Raw genomic sequence first — 20,427 nt, 5'->3', positions numbered from 1 at the left:
AAAAGATCAAAAACCTAACCAAAAGGGAAAATTTTAACTTGGGGGAAAAAAAAAAAAAAAAAAAAAAACAAGACAGTGAGTTCCCTTTTTGGCTTGTCCTTGAAGACAAGGGTAAACATGAAAAAGGAAAAAAAGCACAAAAACATGAAGGCACCTCAGCGCGTGCTACAATCCATGCAGGTAAAGCCTCTGAAAGAAGACTAATAATGAAAAGTGCACCTTTTCTTGCATCATTTTCATCACCGACACAGAGAAGTGATAGAATGTGATGATGCACATTCATAAAGACGACTTCTAAATTATAAATGCACATTTTAACCTAAATTGAGGCAAACCAAACATGAAGATCTTGCAGTTAGAGCCAGCAGGACTGAGGAAACAAAGGAACCGGAGAGGCAGTTTTTCACAGAGGGCATGCAGATCTTCTCATCTTTCACACAACATTGTGCATCTCCAGCAGCCAAGATTTCAAACTGCCAGAATCAAAAAGACATATCTTATTTCTAATTTTCTACTGCTGGGTAAAGAAAAAGATGTGACAGTTTTAGTTATCTTAGTTTTTTTTTTTTCTTCCTTTTTCAAATAGGTTAGGTAAGGTGCTTTAAAAAGCAATGGATTGAGGTAAAACAAGTTCATACACTTATCTAAAGACAAAATATCTTAGACAAAGATGTAAAGTGCCCAGGCAGTCTATTAAAAGCATAAGGGTGAGAGTCATGAGGGTTGAGGGTCCAATCAATTATTTAGGGGCTGCTGACACTGACACAGCAATGAGCAAAGGCAAAGAAGCTGCTCTGTGGCAGAATGGGGGTCAATTTCTCAATTTCTCAACTGCAAATAACAAAAATAATGTATTCTCGCAAAGAAATCCAAAGCAAAATGTGTCACATTATTGAATGTTAATCCATCTTGCTGTACAATAGAGAAAGCAAGAGAGTCCCGTGGAGGATGGGATTCAGGTCGCTGGCTCTCCATCGGTCGCTCCTGTAGTTATTCACAAACAAAGAGCCGTCCGCTAACAGCTGGCAACACATCCTGCAATGACAGAGCTAAAAAAAAAAAAAAACACATAAAACAAATAAATAAAAAACTCCGTGCTTTGAAAACAGCGTGCACGTACCGGTCGTTTTCACCGGGCCAGGAGAAGACAAAGCAGCAGGGAACAAGCTGCGGGATGACAGCGGCACAAAAGCCTTGCGCTCCTCCGAACAAAGCGGGCTTGCCAGCAGTTTCAGCATCCTCGCTCATTACTTTCCAACTTCATCCGCATCGTTTAGAGCAGACAGGTCGGACTTTAACTGGCTGGTAACAATACACCGGGTTGAACGGAAAAAAGCTTGAAATAAGGTCTGCGAGGCGAAGGAGACGCTCCGGCTGGTCAATCAGAGTCACCGGAGGGACCCGAAACTGTGAATGGCCGCGTGCTAGACTGAATCAGAACGATGCTGCCTTCACGGACTCTTTGTAAAGTGCCGCTTCGGAGTCTTCTGTGTCTTCCTGGCGCGCTTTATTGCAGCTGTGTGTAATTATTGATTAATCAAACGAGAGACATGTGGAAGGTCAGCATAAATTGTGGGTTATGTTGTATGTGAAATTATTTAAATAATCGTAAAGAGGAAGTCGATAAATTCCTATAAGAAACGTGTAATGATAAAGGACTAAAATGTTGTACAAATATACAATAAAAAAAACTGACTACATGTAAAAAAACTATTTTAGCTAAATCAATGTTCCCTATGCTTAGAGAACTAAGGGGGCATGAGGCACTCTTGCTTGACAACACAAGTAGCGAATTAGCCACACATGGCACCATCTTTTGCACTGAGCATGATAGCTATACACTTTTAAAACAACATTTTTGCTACACTCAACTTTCCAGAGATTTCACACCTTTATGTTCATCAAAAAATACAATAGAAAAATTTACTCTGAGTTTATAGAATATTTTGATAAAACTTCCATTTTTAAAGCAAATGAGGAAAGAAAAGATACAGAAAGAAGAAAGGATGAGAGAGGGCAAAAAAGAAAATGACAAGGGAGCATGCATTTGTCCTTATGCACGATTAAGTGTAAATATGTATCCATGTGCACATGCATAATTGCACACACAAGGACAAAATGCCAGTAATTTGGTCACTTTTGTAAAAGGTAATTGCAAGATTTCCCACAAATAGAAACACAACATTACTGTTAAGAGTTAGCATAGGTAACATTGTCACAGAAAGCTTAGCTATATCTGACAAATAAATTCACATGTATTATTATTAGTCCAGTTCTTGCCCGTCAGAATTTTAAAAATAATGTATTATTTCTCAAACAGAGCTGCATGTTAGATAGGAGGTTAGCACAAAGTTCAGCATGGACCCTCTCAGCATAGAGACTGCATGCTCTCCATATGCACTTGTGGATTCTCTCCTGGTATTCTGACTTCCTCCTACAATCCAATAACATCACTATTAGTTGAATGCAGGTTGCTCTCTGTAATGGATTGGTGACCTCTCCAGTGTGTATCCCGCCTCTTGTCAAATGACTGCTGAAGATAGCATACATGGATATGGGCAATGGATGGATGGATGGATGGATGGATTTCCTTAACCTTTAAAATCTACATAAAACCAAACAGGTAAGCAATTCTAAAGTTAAAAAAATATGTAAGCAGTTGGTTGCTACAGCAGCCCATTACAAAAACACACTACTTATTCTAATTTCTCTTTGACAGATCTTTACAAATGCTCACAGTAATACACTTTTGTTTTACTTAAAAACATGTGCTCTAAAATGTCTAAAAAAATTACATAAACAACCATTTTTGGCCCATATTAAGCAGTGTTTGTACAGATTGATAGGTTTCAAACTTATGTTGTCCTCCACTTGCATATTTTCCTAACTTTTCCAAGTACACTAGGTAAAATATGCTATATATGGCCAAGCGTAAGGGCTAGAAACAGGAAAAGCTCAAAGACAACCTTTCAAAAGTCACAAAGAATAATTTCAATGACTTTCGCAAAACATAAATAAACGAGGAGTCTGTCAAAGCTTTTACACAGTCTGAAAAAGCCAGAAATAGAGGCTTTTGATTAAAATAATCATCTTAAAAAAGACAATGAGTATTACCCAAAGAAATTACAACCTGAACTGAAATCAGAATTTGCTTCTTCTTTTGTTTGGCCATCATCTCATATTTCCTTGCCAATAGACAATGTGTTTTCGAACTTGGACGACCTAGAATATTTTTGCCTCATCTATTTCCGTTAAAACTGTGATCTCTGACATATTATCTGGCAAAGTAACTCGCTTTTATAGCTGCTTCCAAATATGAAGCAGCACATTGGGGGCTGGGGGGATATTGATACATTTTGATCTGTCCTTTTCCTTTGCTTTTTTTTTTTTTATTATCTACGTGCTTTAAAGCTAATGTGCCCGGATTCCTCTTATGCGCAAAGTTGTCCAATAGAAAACAATGTCAGGCGTTCTGTCGCTGAATGTAAAATTTACCATGAGGGTAAATTAAAAGAAAAAATACTTCGCCTCAAATTTTGCAAAAACTTCACAGCAGATAAGAGGATTTTTTGAGTTATTTTGCTAGCTTAAAATAGCGCTAAGCTTCCATTCACAACCGTTAGGCTGCTAACGTTAGCTAGCTGCTGCTATAAAGAAGAGTTAAAAACATCCTTCACTTACCTTCTGCAGTTACATTCCAGTTTGACGTATCTACTGGCTACTTAAATAGCTAAATAATCCATTAGTTCAAATGCGGAGAAGACGAAAATTCCAGGGTTTTCCTCTGAAAATCGTCGCCTATACCAACTACTATTTGCTAGTAGATTTGTTTTGGTGTGAAATTCACGTGTAAGATATCGCGAGAAATTCGTTTAGTCTCTGTAAGGCACTCCTTTTCAGTTGCTTGGCTCTTACTTGTTCTTTTTTTGTGTGTGCCTCTGATACAATTAATAAATTAATAAAATAGAATTAACAAACAAAGCACGATTTTTTTTGTATTTATTTTACCTCTCCCATATCACTATAGACTCGTATTTTAAACACAACATTGTGCTTTACAATGGCATTGTTATAGTATATAAAAGTACAAAAATCATTTTATTTTTTTAAGTACAGCTTATTAGGCTACAGAGGGCTAACTATGTTTAAGCCCAATCAGATGGCATATCAAACATTTAGTAGGCAACATGCACAAAAACAGCAGACTACACATTTAACCTTAGTAAACCCAACATTTGGGCTTTGTCTGAGCAAAATATTCCCCAAAAAAAAAAGAAAAAAAAAACATAATTGGTCCAGTTCAGACTAACTCCTTCATGTTTGTTTTATAAAACAAGTCGTTCAATAAAAGTGCAGCTATAACGGAAGATCTGCCTAACAGAGGCACTGTCTCATAAATAAAAAATAAAGTAAAAATAAATAAAGTTGAATAAATAAGCACAAAAAAAAGATAAAAAACCCCTAATAAAACAAGATATAAACTCAAAAGCAGAATATAACTGTTAAAATCTAAGATGTTGGAAATGTGATGTGAATGCAAACAAAATAAAAAAAAAAGATATAGAAGAAAAAAAAAATCATCACTGCTTTGATTTGAGGAGGTTTTCCAGAAAGTCCAAAGCTTCCTTTATCTCCTCTGGTGTCAGCTCGGCCAACTCATCAGGATGTAATCTTCTCTTCCAGCCCTCCGTGTCTGCACTGCTGGCCCGGCCCGCAGCATTGTGGATGTCCTGGATCCTGGTTTGCAGCCACTCGCGGCGCTCCTGCACCTGCTGGTGGTGTCTCAGGTTGTGCATGAGCTGCACTTCGCTCACTGTCCTTTTACTGCAGAATCATCAGAATAGCAGCATTAACATTCCAGTAATAGTCTGTCACTGCGCAAAAAAAAAATGTTTTATACTATTTTTAATCATGTGGGTCAAAATTCGAACTAACCGGCGCAATTACCTGAGAGGACGCCCTTGGCAGTAAATCGAAAGGTGCACAGCACAGAAGAAGACGATGAGAATTTTAACGTCCACGTTTTGCATGTTGACCTTTACAACCTGTTGAAACAAATAAGACTTTTTCAAAATCATGCTTTCCACTACATTTTGCTTAATTGAGAACACTTAAAGGCAAGCTTCCTCTTGAATAAGTGAACAGATTAGAATTAGCTTCAATTGTATATCATATACTGAAATACAAAGCATTATTATTCTTAGATACAAAAGAGTAACCCTGCTGAATTTGATGCATTTGGCCTCCACTTGATTCGGGGCTGACAGGTCGGAATGAACATACCTGTGGTGGAGTTGCCTCCTTCTCCTCGGTGTGATGAAAGATAAAATATGGTGCTATGGTCTCTTAAGCGAGCCAGTCTGGTTTGGTGGTTAGCTCCTATTAGTTATGATAAGCACTGGACTCCACAGGCTCCTTTTATAGCCCCGGTGTCCAGTTGTTGATGAGCTGCTTTCATTATTGCTGTTGATGTCATACCTCCAGCTTTTGGAGGGGGGCAGGACACAAACGACAACACCTCCTCTTCTCTGCTGTCATATGGCATCAAGTGAATGGCTTTGAACCCGAATGCTTTCAAACATTGGTGACTGGGGAAAAAAAAAACAAAAAAAAAAAACATGTCCAAACAGAGAATCTGAGAATTTTACAGGAAGCTTTATGTTAAGCTACTATAAAGTTTCTTAAAAGCCCAGAAAACCACAATAAATGTTAATTACTCTAACAAAAGCAGCCATAGAATGATTGGAGGTTTATTTTGTTTGAGTTTTGGACTAAACTTTTCCACCTATCCTAAACTGTGTGTTTAGAACTTCTTCCCACATTTTTCCTCCCTTGGATTTTTTCCCCCTCCACCTCTGAGAACTCCCCATACCAATTGGTCCACATGTGATGTGACCTTTTTTGTCCCACTCCAAGCATGCCTAACAACAATAGAGGCAACATTCGGATGGATTTATGACTCTCATTGACTATTAGAGAGTCTCCCCGGTTACATAGACACTAAACTCAAGAATTAACATTGTTTTAATGAGTTTGCCTCTCAAAAAAGAGAGCTTTTATACCAACTTGACGTCAGAGGAAACGTCTTGAATCCAAGGTTAAGAGGGAGTTTGGGAGACGTGTTGTCGGTCGACGCTGCTGTCGTCATTGTCGTAGGCATGACTGATGGGCTTGTGTACATGAGTGTCATTCAGGGCCGCTGAACATCAGGTATTCATAGGTTAACATTGATTTATACATTTTACCTTATTGCAACAGTTGCTGAAAAGGTTAGAGGAATGTCTCAAATTCCAGTTGGGATACGTTGCAGTGCAGATGTGATATGTCCCAGTCGAAAGCTGCTGCGAGAAAGTGAGCTTAAGCATACAGGCAGTCATAAATTCTGTCTTCGGCGACCAAAAGTATCTGCAACAGATATGTTCCCTAAAAAACTTCAGTCTGAACATCAGTCAATCAGTCAGTCTGGGGTTACATGAAGAGCCAGAGAACTTCGAAAGCTCAGAGACACCGACGGCCCTGAAGTTATTAAGAATGCTTGAACGAATACACCTTGAAAAACCGATTGATTGATTGTTTTCTTTACTTTTTTTTTTTTTTTTTAGCTTATGTGGATTAATCCCACAAAAATATACATTATGTCTTTCAGATGTTCAGTGGATACATTTACCTCACAATGTGTCTTTTAATCTTCAAACCATCAACACCCCTCCTTATAAAACTGGAATGATCATTAATCTAGCAAACATCCCCATTCCTCACTTCGTCTCTGTCATATGATCATCTGGGTTAAGGCCATGCGTACCTCTTCAGCTTTCAGGCAGGTTTCCCCCTCAAAGGTCACTGATCTGCAGCAGCAAATAGCTCGCACTGAAAAGAAGCCCCAAGCTTCTTATTTTGGTTGCATACATTACATATTACATAACCATGATGGTTTGAGTTTTCTAAATATAGCAGGAGCAGGGTATGGCTATGTTTATGTTCTGCGAGCTTTGAAATCTGAGGTGATTCCTAACCCAAAAGGGTGGAAAAACGTCAATTAGACATTCCCTCTTGTGGTTCTAAAGCGTTTGGTCTGATTACAGCGACTACTAGGAAAGTAAAAGTCTTGCTCTAAAATACCAAACCAGTGTTTTTTCAGAAGCCTCAGAGTGAGTTCTGCAAACACTCTTGCATTCCTGCCATCCAAACATATTGGCATTTATCATCCAGTAGTCAAGCGTTCACATAATTGCTTTGACTGGACGGCAGATAAAATTGTTTACATACCAGGGTGGCACGGTTTGTGGTGATCGGCACAACCCCTAAAAGCCTCCTCCTGCTTTTCTGTGATACTATTACTGACAACACGGGTCACAGCTTGCTGAGAGCTCATCTGCCAAAGACATTAACCTCTAGCCTTTGCTTACGTCCTGCAGCTTGTCGTTCTTATTACCTCATGCTCCCTCAATGTGCAGGGGGTTCACCTGCGGCAAGCAACAGCAGCGAGATGGATGGGATGTCTTAAGAAGACAGTAATCCCATATTGACATCCAAAGAAGTCCTACCAGCCTCATCCCGCCTGGTGACAAGTGACAAGCATGAATTAACAAGGAGACATAATGTGAGATGACTGAAACTGTAGTGCAAAGTGGGGCTGTCAACGTGGTGATTCCCTGCGCATATGCTGGGAAGCACCCAGACGTCCCGACATCCACAGCTGTTCCAGTTCAGGTACACCAGCAGGGAAAAGCCTCTCAGCAAGACTCAAGAATAGTTGGTGGGCAGAGAAGTAGGGAAGTGCTATTTTCAGGTTACGCGTTGACTTTTTGAAAATATTTGGCCCCATGTTTGGGATGAGTAACTTCAGCGGTTCATTCTAAATCAGAAGGAAGGAAGTATGAGAACGAGAACAGAAATGGAGATATCTTCAAAGTCTCCTGCAAAAGTATATACGTGTACTTAGTGCCACTTTTTACATTTTATCTCACTAAGTAGTCATCTTTTCTGCATAATAAAGATCTATAATAACCCTTACTCATTTGTCTATCGACAAAAAATTGTTTTGCAATATATGTTGCCATATATTGCTGAGTTTAACTGCTCAGCTCTAATTATAACCAATAACTTCAAAAGTTTCTTTTGAGAATTTCTGTGATAGATCAACAGAAGGTGTTTCATACATGTGATACATGGTTTTACTGTTTTTTTTTTTTTTTAGATAATCAGAAATTTTACAAAGAAAAATCTGAAAACCTTTTTTGCAATACAGGAGTAAGTATTTTGTCTTGCATCTCCACCAACCGTTACAACAATGTCCTTACATTTTTTTTATATGCCTGGACAGAACACAAAGGCATGTTCATCTGATGTAAAAAAACACAATTTAATGAGAGTAACCCCCATGTCTCTCCCACTCAGCTCCATCAGACTAGCGACAGCAGCAATTCGCAAACACCTGGTGGAAGTGGGTATCCACTGAGCTCATTATATGAGCTACTTCTCAGTGCAACGCTGGTAAAAAGCTTACTAAAGGCTTAACTGAGAAACGTTGTGAAGGCAGAGTGACAGAGAGAGCAGGAGCTTCATAAAGAGATGGAGGTCCAATTTTAAGGTGTTAAATTATTTAATTTCTTTTAAATGACGTCTTACGTAGCGATTGCATAGAAAGTCATGGCCTTTACTTGTTACACTCTCCTGTTGTCAGTGTACTCAGTCGTTTTCGATATTTGTTCTACTTAGGACATTGATACTAGCAGTTGACAGCTATCACAGTAAAGGTTCCTCCAACAATTCTGCAATGACAAATGATGGTTGTGTTCAGACATGAGCAGAGCTGTTGAGAAGAAAATCTGCAGACATGTTCAGAGAAAACAGAAAATAATTGCTGCTGCCCAAAGCTCTGCACAGTCTCACCTAAAAACACATCTTTGATTATGTTCTTAATGCAGAGGTGCCAGAGTCTAGCCCCTAAAGAGCCACTATCCTGCAACTTTTATCCTGTTCTTATACATCTAAATGAAATTGCTGAATCCCCCTCATCAGTCATTCAGCTCTAGAGAAGTCTAACAAAGCCTTTATTTTATCTGTTGGAAAAGGGAACGCATCTAAAAGTTGCAGGAAAGTAGCTCTCATGGACTTAATGTGAGCACTTTAATGCAATCACATCTGCTTACTAGTCTGAAAATCTTCTCAAAATGTTACTATAATTTAAAGTTGACACTGAGAACCTTTGAAAATGTACATGGGGACATTTTTTTAAACTGCGGGGTATTTTTCTAAAAAAAAAAAAAAAAAAAAAAAAAAAGCGATAATATATAAATTTACTGTCACCAGTCACCACTACACTGCACTGCTGCAGATATATTTCTTTTTTTTTTTAAATAACATAACTGGTGTGGCTATAGGCAGTTTAAAGAACTAAAATAAAAAATAAATTAAATTTGCAGAAAGATGAGAAAATTGCACTGGAAATTTGGGTGGGTAGGTGCATGGATGGAATGATAGATATCTGTCTGTATAGATAGATATTTTGATATCTGCATATATTTTCTTTTTTCTTGACTTCTCATCAATAAAAGAAATAAGACCTTTGGATTGCTCTGTTACTTTATTTGATACAGAAAATTCAACTTCAATTAAAAAAAGAAAAGTCCTTAGCACTTTTGTTAAAAATGTATTTTTTTCATACAAATGAATAACTTGAATCATTTAAATACACAGTTTTTTTGTTTTTGTTTTACATTTTACTATAATGGATTACAGTGACACTTTTGTAGCTGGTTGTTGACATTAATTATACTGTAAGCAGAGGAGTAACAGTGACTGATGTGATGACGTTCACATGCAGTTCATCAACCCTGTCTGACCCTTCTTCCCGTAACTGCAGACTCCCCCCCCAAGGCAATACAATATAATTTTACTGCTACTAGCCAGGCACCACCACACCACACTGCTAGAGTCATATTTCTTTTTTAAACAACAGAACTGGTGCTACTGCAGGCAGTATTTAAAAAAAAAAAAAAAAAAAAAAAAAGATTTGCAGTAAGATGACAACATTGCATTTGAAAGAAAGTTTAACAGGAAACTAACGGGCTGTTAAACACACACACTGCATTCAGTTCTCTGTCTAAAACCGATAGCTCAAACCAATAAAAGTCAGAAAAGTCATAGTTTGGTATTTGACGAAAATGTATTTGACAGTGAATACTGCAACCTACATAAAATAAATAAATAAATAAATAAATAAATAAATAAATAAATAATCAATCCTAGGAACAATCAATTCATGGGAAAAGTTGTGTCAAGGAAATTACTTGTTCAAAAAGTGGCTCAATATATGTGGACCTCATTTTTCAGCTTTCATTTGCAAAGAAAGAAGAGGGTGTTTAAGCACAGTCGATCTGAGAGAATATTTCCAGGTTTATGCCATCGGCATGGCAACAGAAACCTCCCCACAGGCAAAATTACAAGACCCCAAACATAAATGTGGGAGCATAATGAGCCCATTAAGCTGGAGGATTATAAGATTTTTTTTTTAATCATATTTCCAACAACAAAATTGCACTACTAGAGCTCCAAATGGGCTAATTTTAGATGATCAAGAACCACACAGCTGCTTTCAGTGCAAAGCATTTTAGCAATTATTGTAATGCCTCTTTTCTTCTTTCATCCTATAATTAACTGACAGGGAGAGAAAGGGAAAGAAACCGAGTCATATATCAGTCACACAGTAGCCAACTCAGAGTTATTTGTGGTCAATTGAAGCTTCACTACTGTAAATTTAAATCAAAAATAGACAATATGTTTTTCACTGCAGTTTGGCTTGACATTATGAAAGTCCACGGATGATGAATAGTGATGTTGGGTCAGACATTTTCATTAAATTTAAGCATTAAATCTAACAGGAATCGATCAGAAAATAGTAGCTTGGTTTGGCAGTATTTGCAGTTTCTACATTGTAAAAGCCTCCAAGTATTTATGATTGGTAGCATAATGTTCCCGTCATGTTTCACTGTGAGTTTGACATTCGTTTGTTGGACTGGTGTCTTAGCGCAATATCTTTTGGTGTTGTGGCCCAAAAGTTTGAGTGTAGTTAAAAAGACAGTAACAAGCTCTCACAAGGTTATGAGAGATTTTTACTCAAGCCAGGATGTTATTATTATTATTTTTTTTTATGTTTTTGGAATTAAAATATTTCTCTCTTTCAACTACCAACAAATATAGGAGGATGTAAAGAACACAACCAACACTAAGAAGAAATCCTTACAGCTCCTACAGAGTTGCTGTCAGCTTCTTGGAAGCTTTGCAGACCAGTTGTTCTTGTCTTCTTTCCATCAAAGTTGTAGAAATGTTCATGTAAAATCACCATCATCCCATGTTTTATTCGTTGACACCATTTTTGTGTATTTTATTGTTGGTAGGAGGTAATGGGATTCTTGTAAGTTTTGCAACTATTCCACAAACTAAAGCTTTATCCAAAAGACACATTTATGCCAATGCCAGAAAAACCTTGCAAGAACTACTGGACTTTATTTATTAAGGTTCTTCAGTTTCACACTAATTGATGTCAGGCATGAAAAGAACAACATTTTCATTTATCCATATTTTGGAACGAAGCTGGTAATGTTAATTAAAGGATAGTTGAGATTGTTCAACAAAATTTGGTTGATTAAGTGAAACATAATCTGTTCATTTTTTGTCATCCTAGGATTAAACTAAATAATAATAAAAAAAAAATACCCAAAGTATTTCACCCATGGAGAAAACGTCGAACTTCTTCAGGTGAATTCCCAGTCAAGACAGGTAAGTCCGCAGAGTCGACCTTCCTGCTGCATAAATGCAGCAGAAAGAGAAGAAAGGGGCCTGAGGATGGTGCAAATCTGCAAGTCATAATGTGCAATTCAACACCTCAGGCAAGAGACAAACGAGTTTATACAAAAACTGACATCAATCTAATGCATCTATTCGGTCTCTCTTTGCACATCAGCGAGGCTGAATATGTCTGAGAGCTTGCAACAACCCAGACATTTAAATATGTCCTGTTTTCAGTTTTTGATAGACTCAACAAATGTGGCATTTTCTCACCTTTCTGTATCCTTTTATGCCTATGTAAAAAAAAAAAAAAGTGTCAGTGTCTTGGAGTTCAATAAAATGATATCACAACAAATTTAAAAAGTCAAGTAATTTGATTTCATCATGTTTTGAGAGTCTGCTTCTCTCTATCTGAAGCCAACTGTTCTCAGCTGAGGAGGAGTTCAGGTGTCTTGTTCACAAATGATGGTAGAAAGGAGAAGAAGATGGATCGACAGATTGAAGTCTTGTGACTGTAACGCTCACTCTTTTCCAGATTGTTGTGGTGGAGAAAGAACAAAAAAGCTTTCAGTTTCCTGCTCCGTCTGTGTTCTGACCATAGGGTTAGGGTCAGGTTCTTTTGGAGGTGTAGAACATGACCGAAAGAGTGAGATAGTTTTCTTTCCTTGATCTGTTTCCCTAGCAACCCAGTCTCAGAAAAAGTCAGAAGATAAGTGATGGATGAAAAAATCCAGGTCTCGTAGCATGCTGCTTTAAAATTGATTGTAAATGTTGGTTTTGAAAATGCAGTGTTTACTGAGATGGTACTTGTTATAAAAGTTATAAAATAATTGGGTTAGATGAGAGAAAAAAAACATTTACATGGGTGCACGTGCCACCGCTAATGTCAAATCCCGGTCGAAGCTCGCATAGTTTGTATTTTGTCTCTGCATGCCTAGGTTCTCTCTGGGCACTCCAGTTTCTTTGCACAGTTCAAAACCATGCACGTAACACTGTAATTAATCACTCTAAATTGCTGTGCAGAGTGTGATCTTCAGAGTGTATGCATTCTTGTTTATCCTGCGTATCTTTGTGTTACAGAGTTTTGGACTGGTGACAGGTCCAGGGAGACTCTTTGTCTCGCCCATAGACAGCTGGGTGAGACCCCTCCACTGTAAATGTGCAATAGGTAGGTTATACTAAATGAAAGGATGTAACTTAGTAATTTAAAGTGAAATTTCATTATTCACATCCATGGCCTTAGACAGAACAACAAAAAGAAGCTTTTAAAAATTCTCTAGGTAAAGATTTTGAACTGAAAAGCAAGTTTTCTACGAAGATCGACTTTTTGGATGAGATTAGCAGCCTATTGGTTTACAAACCAATCAGTGGGCTTGAACAATATCACTAAAAACAGGCCGCTGTGTTGTCTAAAATATGTTTTAGCCCACTTAGGATCACCCCCAGGCGGTCTCTGTCAGAGAAAGTTTCAAGCTTTAACTGACTTGCAGAGAAAGTCTGAGTCACAGCATAGCAGTGAGTGTGATCATATAGAGTAGGAGGAGTGGAGGTAGACGGTTTATTTGGATTATTCACGCAATTGATCAGAAATAATGTATGAACGCTAAAAGCAAATTACAAATTCTTGTTTTTTATGCTAAGACTCTTTTGTTTGCAGATTGTTTAAGATTTCAGAATAAGTCAGAATATTACTGAAAAGTCAATTTATTTCAGGAACTATATCTCTATAGTTCCTGGTATTTTCCAAACTTTGTTTCTCTTTATCATTATGATTTTATGTTTTTTTCAGTAACAAAAACATAACATAAAATTAGAATATTACATCAAACCTATATATAAAAAAAATTATAGTACAAAAAAATATGGTTTTAATGAAAAGTATGTTTAAGGGTTATTTTAATGAGGCGGCTTTAATGTGAAAAGTGAGCCTCATCAAAAAGCATTTATTGAATATGACTGTGTGTGTACATATTAGTGAATTTCTTTAAATGCGTTTGATTCCGAAGCCTGTTCTTGTAAACTGAAAATGCACATAGTAAGCGCCCATGGCGACAGTGGTCCAAACTATTTTTACATAATTGAAAAGATTAGCCTCCTTCAGGTGGAAATTAAACATTGATTAAAGACTTACACTCATGAGTAAAACTTCTTTTTAACAGAACTCAAATTAAATTTTCTCAAATATTAGTTAAATAAAACTTATTGCTAAATTTAGATTTAAAAAGTGAAAATGCAAATAGTTAGACACCAGCTTTACGTGGTGTACTTGAAAGCACCACGAGCAGAGGCGGCGGCCTCTTTGAGGTGAAATCGCTGACTGGGCCACTGAAACTTCTCTTCGAAGGTAGTTATAATATCAAAAAGCGTTTCATATCGTTTTTACCTAAATTTCAACCCGTATGAAGCATATAATTAGGCAAAAATAAGCACTGAGTGGTAAAAGAGAGAGAGAGAGAGAAAGAGAGAGAGAGAGAGAGAGGTCCTATTGGTGAAGGTCCTATTGGTGAAGGACCTATTGAGGTCCTAAAGACACCAAGTCTTGTTGGCTTCAGCCGGTGAGTTTGCTAAATCCTTTTTATCTCATGCTACTACCAGCAGTTTTCTGGTAAGTAAAGTAAAATATACAGGAGACAGTTGAATTACCAGCTTGGAAAAACAAAAAATAGGGAGCTAAATGTATAAGAAGAAACTAGATGTGTAAAAAAATATTCCTTTTTTTTTTTTTTACAATTTTGTTTGTGATTGGTAATTCTCTGGACCGCGGCAATTTTAAGTTGTTACTTTTTAATGTAACAACTTACATTAAACTTACGCAGTTAGCTTATTACAATAGTTCCGTCCGTCTTAGGAGTATTTCTATGTGGTACATTTTTTGAGATGTTGCAATGTTGAATATCTCTCATTGACGTGCTTACGAAGCACTAGCTTCTGTATCAGGCTAAGCTAATATCCTAAATACGGGATATTCTAATAAACATAAAGTCTACAATATAATTTTCTGAGCAGTTACTGTTTAACAAGTTGCCGGAATGAAGTGTCTGGTTTTTAAAGATTAGTGTGGAACATTTCCCGGATGTTCTGTTCACTCGATTTCAGCTTTGTATTTGTAACATGTTTCACCTTTGCGCATGCATTGTGTCTTCAAATCTTTTCAGTTGTAAAAAATGGGATATAACAAATCTTTTGAAAGCTTTCAAAAAATACTCAAAGCTTGGTAACCTCTCAGGATAAAGTTATACATGCGTTTATCTAGAATAATGTGTGTCTTTTTTCTGTCTTTTGTCCAAGAGCCATGAGTGACTGTGAGGCTGCAGACTTCTTCAAAGGACTTTGGCCTTCACCATTGAAAAGTAAACCAAAGAAAGACTACAAGAAGAACAAGAAAACTGCAAAACATAAAACGCGCAGTCCCACAAAGATAAAGGAGAGTGTCCAGAAGGAAAAGAAAAACTCCAAATTCAAAGAAGCCATAATGGCAAAGAAGGAAAAGAAAAAAGAAAAGAAGAAGGAAAAAGATAGGGACAAGAAGAAAGGGAAGGAAAAAAAGAAAAACAAATTAGCATTGAATCTTGATCTGAAGCTCTTCGAGGGTGGTGAAAAGCTTGCCACTTGCCAAAACGAGACGCTAAACTCTTTATCTGGAAAATCTGTGAAAGAAACCAAGAAAAAGAAGATGGTGGCGTTTGGGTTGCCCTCCTACATACGTGTCAAGCGTCCAATCTTCACCTCTTCGTCACCAAAAGACATGGAAGCCGCGAGAAAAGGCGAGAGCTGCTCCCAGGTGATGGGAAAAAGCCAGATTAAACCACATGACAATGACTTTCAGTACAACAGTGATGATATAAACAGCCAGGACCTGTTCATCACCCAGAAGACGTTCAGAGCGAGAAGCCCGGACTCTTCCGGCAGCGAATCCAGTGACGGAATTATTTCTGCATCCCCTCAGCAAGACAAGAACCGGCACTCTGCTGTGGGAGAGAGAAAACAATGTAATGAAACATCAGATAAAGGACAGGACGGAGCAATACATCTGTGTGTGCGGGAAACAAAAACAGACCGGGAGGAAGAAATCGATCCGCTTCATAAACACTCGAGCCAAGCTGGAGAGAAAGCAGCATCTCAACATGAGAAGCACAATCCTTTCTTGGATGATCCGATGATTGTAAACCCAACCCCGGACGGTGTGCTGATCAAACGATGCTGCTCAGATCGTCTGGACATTGGTGAGCCGCCCCCGTGTCCTGCTTTAGCAAACACTTCAACTCAGACTGAAAACTTCTTCACCGCCGAGCTCTCCTCCTACCTCCGCTTCTGCCAGAAAAACAGAGCCACTTCGGAATCTCAGAACATGAAACCTTTGGATCTTAGCTTGCCACAGAGAGCGAGGGGAGAGCAAGGGAAGACACGTGAGGTCTACAGAAAACACAAAGCAAAAAAAAGTCCTGAGCAGAATGCAGCAGCGGCTAAGAAGGAACCCTCATGTGAAAACACTCCGAGCCCTCAGTCAGAAGCTGAAACCAAGTCGGTCAACACCACTACCTCCAGTGAGGACGACCACCACTGCCACGCTGGGAAGAAAGATGTGAGCCAGGTGACACCACTCAGACTCAGGCATTTACAATCATATCTTTGAAAATAAGCAAATAATAAAAAAAAAAAAAATGCTGATTTGTGCAAACCAATTCACTGGTTGGCTGTAAAAACAAAATTCTCTATACTTTAGGTGAAATTTTAGTTGATCTTATATGACACTACCAATGTGCACAAAATAATTGATTTGTGTGCTACCTACTGATGCTAATTGGCGTACAGTTTTGGTGAGCAATTTAAACAGACTCTTATTAGGAGCCTTGAATATAACTTGGGGCTTTTCATAATTTATTTGAAAATTTATTTTCATTTATTTTCCTGCATTGAATAATTACACGACTTTTACTTTAAAAACAAGCACAAAGTTCATGAGCTTGAATTTATTTATTTATTTTATTAAGCCAGATAAGGTCACATTTTACATACAGGGTCAAATATATCAAATTAACAACCTTTCGCTATAATTCTGGGCTCAGTGTTTGATTGGTGGAGTCAATTGAAACCAGCTTTGATCTGAGTTTGGGGATCATTGCACTCTTGGGACACCCATTCGAAGGGAAGCGGAAGAAACATCCATGGAGCATCAATGTTGCTTTCTGCACCAATACCACTAACAGCATTGTGTGTGAGTGATGAGGTCGAAAAGGTTCACATTGGCTGCTCCAAACAAACTTTTCGTCGTAGTTTCAAGGTAGATGGTAGAAACCTTGATCACAAACACTCGTCAAATTCAAATTGGATTTAGTAAGTTAACATTGTTCTTCTGGAAATGTTTTTCAATGACATTCTAGTTCATCAAGACGCACCTTTAGATAAATATATTGCTACCTTTTGTTTTTGAGTTTTTATGTAGGTAAGGAGCTTTAATTGTTTTACTAAACTAGCAAAAAATACCTCATTCACAATCAAACTTGAGAGATATTTCAATAATTTTTAATTACTACATACATTTTAAATGCACAATTTATAGAATTTGTTTCCCCTTTAAGGATGTGAGGAAATCAGTCATTTCTGTCCTCATCTAGACCTGGAAAATACTTTCCACACTTTCCATACTGTTTTTCGCGGTTAGACATCTTACTATTATGTTTACACAAAAACAGAGTCAGTGATGGTGTTGTGCCACTGCTGATCTTTTTCTTTTTCTCGGATTTCAGGTCGGAGTGGTTCAGCTGAGACTCAACAAGCCCTTCTTCTTCAAGACAAAGGGAGAGGGGCACTCGCCTCGTCCGTATTCGCCGCTGATGAAACTCGCTCGGGGAAGAGATGTTGAATCCAAGAAGTGCCATTCAGGAAGAAAATGAAAAGTTTGAGCTCATCTCATTTTTGTAGCAAGAGGGCTTAGACCATCTGGATTTCTCTCAGCATGCTTGTGACATGAGCTTAAGAGCCATTGTTGTCAGTAATAATTTAGCAGGTACTATTGTTTTAACTTACACCAAGTGGTTAAAAATCAGTTGCCTTTTGCAGTTCCAACCATAAACTTTGTATGAATTTCTAGTTCATTCTGTCAATGTTACATTTTCTACAGTTATTTTGTTACAAGCTTTGAAGTTTAAGAAATTCTCCAACGCCAATTTTTATATTTGACAAACTGTAGTTCGTGAATTTGTTATGTAAGAAAATTGCCTTTTATCTATTAAAGTTAATTTATTGAAAAGATAGTGCGGTTCACTTCCTTTCACTATAAAAACAGGCTACAAATTTCTCAAGAGGATTCAGCACAGATTTATTTGTTTAATCTCTATAGAAACAGAAGCTTTAGGTTGTATACACAGGCGTTTGACATTTACACTGAGACTAGTGTCGGGGTACAGAAAAAAAAATCCAGAATACCTCCATCTTGGCAGATTTCTAAGAGCTCTGCATTGTTGTTTGAAAAATACGTATCAAGCATGAACTCAAGGAGCTGAAAAATCCCAAGTTACGTCAGAAAATATATAAATTTTTCTGGATGAGAACCTTTAACATTCTAAGTCTAGTTGTGCCTGAAGAGCTTGATCCCCATCCAGCTCCAAAGGTGGAAGAAGACATAGACTGGGATGGTGACCGGCAGCAGCAGGCTGTAGAAACACAGACTGTTGCTGCTGGTGCAGCCCTGAGGGAAGTTCTCATCCACAGCGGCAGAGAAGAACAAACCACAAAGAGACACAATGGGAACCAGTCCCACCATCATGGACAGGGAGAACATTCTGGCAGTTCAACAATAACCCACCACTGGATTCAAATCACTAAGTCAGTCAGAGGATAGATGTATGTTAGTTAGAGTTCGGTCCAACAAAGATATTCTACTCTGCAGGTGTCTTTGGAGTTTGAGTGTCTTTCTGTATCAGCCTGGCCTCCTGCGGGATCATGTTTGGAATGCCGTCAACGATGGGATAAGCGATGCCGAGCTCCTCGTTGATCAGCTCATTGGTGTTGGCGTCGTACCTGGAGATGGAGAAGACGTGTTATTCTGCCATGACCACCTGCTACTATACACAAACGAGAAGGTTTTTATGAATGCATTCTACAATAATACTTTGATTTTATTTCCTTATCAATTTGCTTATTTTCTGGTGTAAAAAAAATACTACAGAATGACTTAAGAAAACATCATATAACTTGTATGCTTGCAAACTTATACAGTGAGACATGGGATTCAGCGCTTTGCCATTTTATACTGTAGCAGTCTGGGTTCAGATTACAAAAAGGCAAATTCTAAGGTCTTCTTTTTTGTTTTGTTTTTTAGCTTGAAAGCTAATTGGTAAGAAGCCAGATGAGCTATAGCATCCTTGAGTTTTCATAAACTAAATACACAAATCACCATTACTGCCTACTGGAAAATGTGCAAATAAAAATTATACTAGTCACCTTTCTAAGTAGTTTAAGTTTTCAGGTTGAACCCTATTCAAGATTATGAAAAAAAAAGGCTTTACCGTGGCTCTTTTTTGAGTTATAAATTTAGTACAGGTTAATTAATTAAAAACCTGGATTTTCTATAAGCTGTCTTTAATGTAGAATACATTTTTGACATGTCTAAGTATTGCAATTTTGTGCCGTTGTAGGTAGGTAGGTAGCATTAGTAGGTAGCGCACCTGTGCGAAAAAGAAAGGAATTGACAAAAGGTTGTTTATTTTATGGTTGTTTTTTGAGAGCAGATTATAGAGTACCTCTGACTGAGGTGGTTTCGGGATAAAATTCGTTTATCTATAGTCAAATTCAGGTGAGCATTTTATTTTGGGAACTAAGATTATAGTTTGTTCGGGGCCGTTAAAAGCAGCGGAATAGCCCTTTAATCAAGTCGGATGCCGACGTCCCCGTCGTCCTGTTAAATCAGTCTCACTGTTTCAATCTCAAATGTACCTTTCTGCCCCCGACACCCTTCAGAGAGAAACCCAGTCACCTGTTTACCTCAGTGGCTTCTTGGACAGCGGACAGACCAGTACTTCCAGCAGGGAGGAGTCGAAAGGAAGCTGCACCTCGTCCTTCACCTCGGCGAAGCTCCTCACCGACACACGGCAGGTTGTCAGCGTCTGTATGGACGAAGCGCGATTCACATGACGGTGAACACGACCTGTTTCTGTCACCAACCTGCTCAGAACATTCTTCAACATGACCAAAACACTACGCTGAGCAGGCTTCTCTCCAGCAAGTAGCGTTGGTTTCAGTGTAACTGGAATACAAGTCCGACTAGCAACATATAAACGGCTCTGTGAGGTTCCGCTGAAAGACTGTTCTAATTAAAACACAATAACTGTGACTAAATAACTATTGGTGTTTACTTGTATGTGTGCAATTTAACTTACAATGTTACAAACGACTACACAGTTAGTTATGTTAGGCTTTATTTTTAGTATTGGTCGTTTTTACATTTTACCACATGATGGCAGTGTTTCTCTTACATTTTACCTATTTGAACCCATTTTCTCTGTTAAACAACTGTCTAGAGTTGGGCCGTGATTATTTTAAAAGCATTTGAATTACACAAATGACATTTAATGATAGATAATAATAATAAAATTACACGGGTCACATCTGTTGTTTGGAAGAAACTATTGTAGAACA

At 37.9% G+C, this 20,427-nt stretch overlaps 5 protein-coding genes across 9 annotated transcripts in view; 1 reads left to right on the top strand and 4 right to left on the bottom strand.

The window, feature by feature from the left end:
* The window catches only part of LOC106950409 (BTB/POZ domain-containing protein 10), a 17,204-nt gene extending 13,345 nt beyond the window's left edge, over positions 1-3,859 (bottom strand). For 2 of the 4 annotated variants that reach the window (XM_015037251.1, XM_015037250.1), the window contains exon 1: positions 3,682-3,859. Coding sequence is in view for 2 of the 4 variants with exons in the window: in XM_015037248.1 (XP_014892734.1) it covers positions 1,121-1,248 (128 nt within the window). In the remaining 2 variants the exon portion in view is untranslated. Of the gene's footprint in view, positions 1-1,120; positions 1,507-3,681 lie in introns of those variants that run through there. The other 2 variants (XM_015037248.1, XM_015037249.1) reach the window with 1 other exon arrangement.
* Positions 3,860-4,096: 237 nt separating this feature from the next.
* pth1a (parathyroid hormone 1a) lies at positions 4,097-6,594 on the bottom strand. Of its 2 annotated transcripts, XR_001425611.1 has the most exons (3): positions 5,284-6,594; positions 4,948-5,045; positions 4,097-4,824 (listed from the first exon to the last, which is right to left on the bottom strand). XR_001425611.1 is itself a non-coding variant. In XM_015037241.1 (2 exons), exons 1-2 carry the CDS (start codon positions 5,076-5,078, stop codon positions 4,581-4,583), a joined length of 375 nt encoding a protein of 124 aa, XP_014892727.1. In that variant the 5' UTR covers positions 5,079-6,594; the 3' UTR covers positions 4,097-4,580. The 2 variants fall into 2 exon arrangements, 1 of the variants encoding a protein (XP_014892727.1); XM_015037241.1 differs by having other exon boundaries at positions 4,948-6,594.
* A 7,448-nt stretch (positions 6,595-14,042) lies between these two features.
* On the top strand, positions 14,043-18,034 carry LOC106950405 (THO complex subunit 2-like). Its single transcript, XM_015037242.1, has 3 exons — positions 14,043-14,134; positions 15,081-16,381; positions 17,538-18,034. Exons 2-3 carry the CDS (start codon positions 15,083-15,085, stop codon positions 17,682-17,684), a joined length of 1,446 nt encoding a protein of 481 aa, XP_014892728.1. The 5' UTR covers positions 14,043-14,134; positions 15,081-15,082; the 3' UTR covers positions 17,685-18,034.
* A 57-nt stretch (positions 18,035-18,091) lies between these two features.
* On the bottom strand, positions 18,092-18,591 carry LOC106950407 (phosphatidylinositol N-acetylglucosaminyltransferase subunit Y). The gene has a single exon (XM_015037244.1). The coding sequence runs from the start codon at positions 18,569-18,571 to the stop codon at positions 18,359-18,361; it is 213 nt and encodes a 70-aa protein (XP_014892730.1). The 5' UTR covers positions 18,572-18,591; the 3' UTR covers positions 18,092-18,358.
* A 56-nt stretch (positions 18,592-18,647) lies between these two features.
* Positions 18,648-20,064, bottom strand: pyurf (PIGY upstream open reading frame). Its single transcript, XM_015037243.1, has 2 exons — positions 19,774-20,064; positions 18,648-18,810 (listed from the first exon to the last, which is right to left on the bottom strand). The coding sequence occupies exons 1-2, from the start codon at positions 19,974-19,976 to the stop codon at positions 18,669-18,671; spliced, it is 345 nt and encodes a 114-aa protein (XP_014892729.1). The 5' UTR covers positions 19,977-20,064; the 3' UTR covers positions 18,648-18,668.
* Positions 20,065-20,427: the final 363 nt, after the last annotated feature.

The sequence above is a fragment of the Poecilia latipinna genome, unplaced genomic scaffold, assembly GCF_001443285.1.
Source record: "Poecilia latipinna isolate Pla-1442-1.1 unplaced genomic scaffold, P_latipinna-1.0 Scaffold399, whole genome shotgun sequence".
Taxonomy (NCBI): domain Eukaryota; kingdom Metazoa; phylum Chordata; class Actinopteri; order Cyprinodontiformes; family Poeciliidae; genus Poecilia; species Poecilia latipinna.
The sequence above is the reverse complement of the archived record's forward strand: the minus strand, read 5'-3'. Positions and strand labels throughout refer to the sequence as shown.

What these genes read in the sequence shown, in the direction of transcription:
- pth1a (XM_015037241.1), bottom strand. Translation starts at nt 5,078, where the DNA reads ATGATTTTGAAAAAGTCTTATTTGTTTCAACAGGTTGTAAAGGTCAAC. An exon ending in TGCCAAGGGCGTCCTCTCAG is followed by an intron (nt 4,825 to 4,947) that starts GTAATTGCGCCG and finishes ATGATTCTGCAG; the next exon opens with TAAAAGGACAGTGAGCGAAG.
- LOC106950407 (XM_015037244.1), bottom strand. Translation starts at nt 18,571, where the DNA reads ATGTTCTCCCTGTCCATGATGGTGGGACTGGTTCCCATTGTGTCTCTT.
- pyurf (XM_015037243.1), bottom strand. Translation starts at nt 19,976, where the DNA reads ATGTTGAAGAATGTTCTGAGCAGGTTGGTGACAGAAACAGGTCGTGTT. An exon ending in CTGTCCAAGAAGCCACTGAG is followed by an intron (nt 18,811 to 19,773) that starts GTAAACAGGTGA and finishes CTCCATCTCCAG; the next exon opens with GTACGACGCCAACACCAATG.
- LOC106950405 (XM_015037242.1), top strand. Translation starts at nt 15,083, where the DNA reads ATGAGTGACTGTGAGGCTGCAGACTTCTTCAAAGGACTTTGGCCTTCA. An exon ending in GGAAGAAAGATGTGAGCCAG is followed by an intron (nt 16,382 to 17,537) that starts GTGACACCACTC and finishes CTCGGATTTCAG; the next exon opens with GTCGGAGTGGTTCAGCTGAG.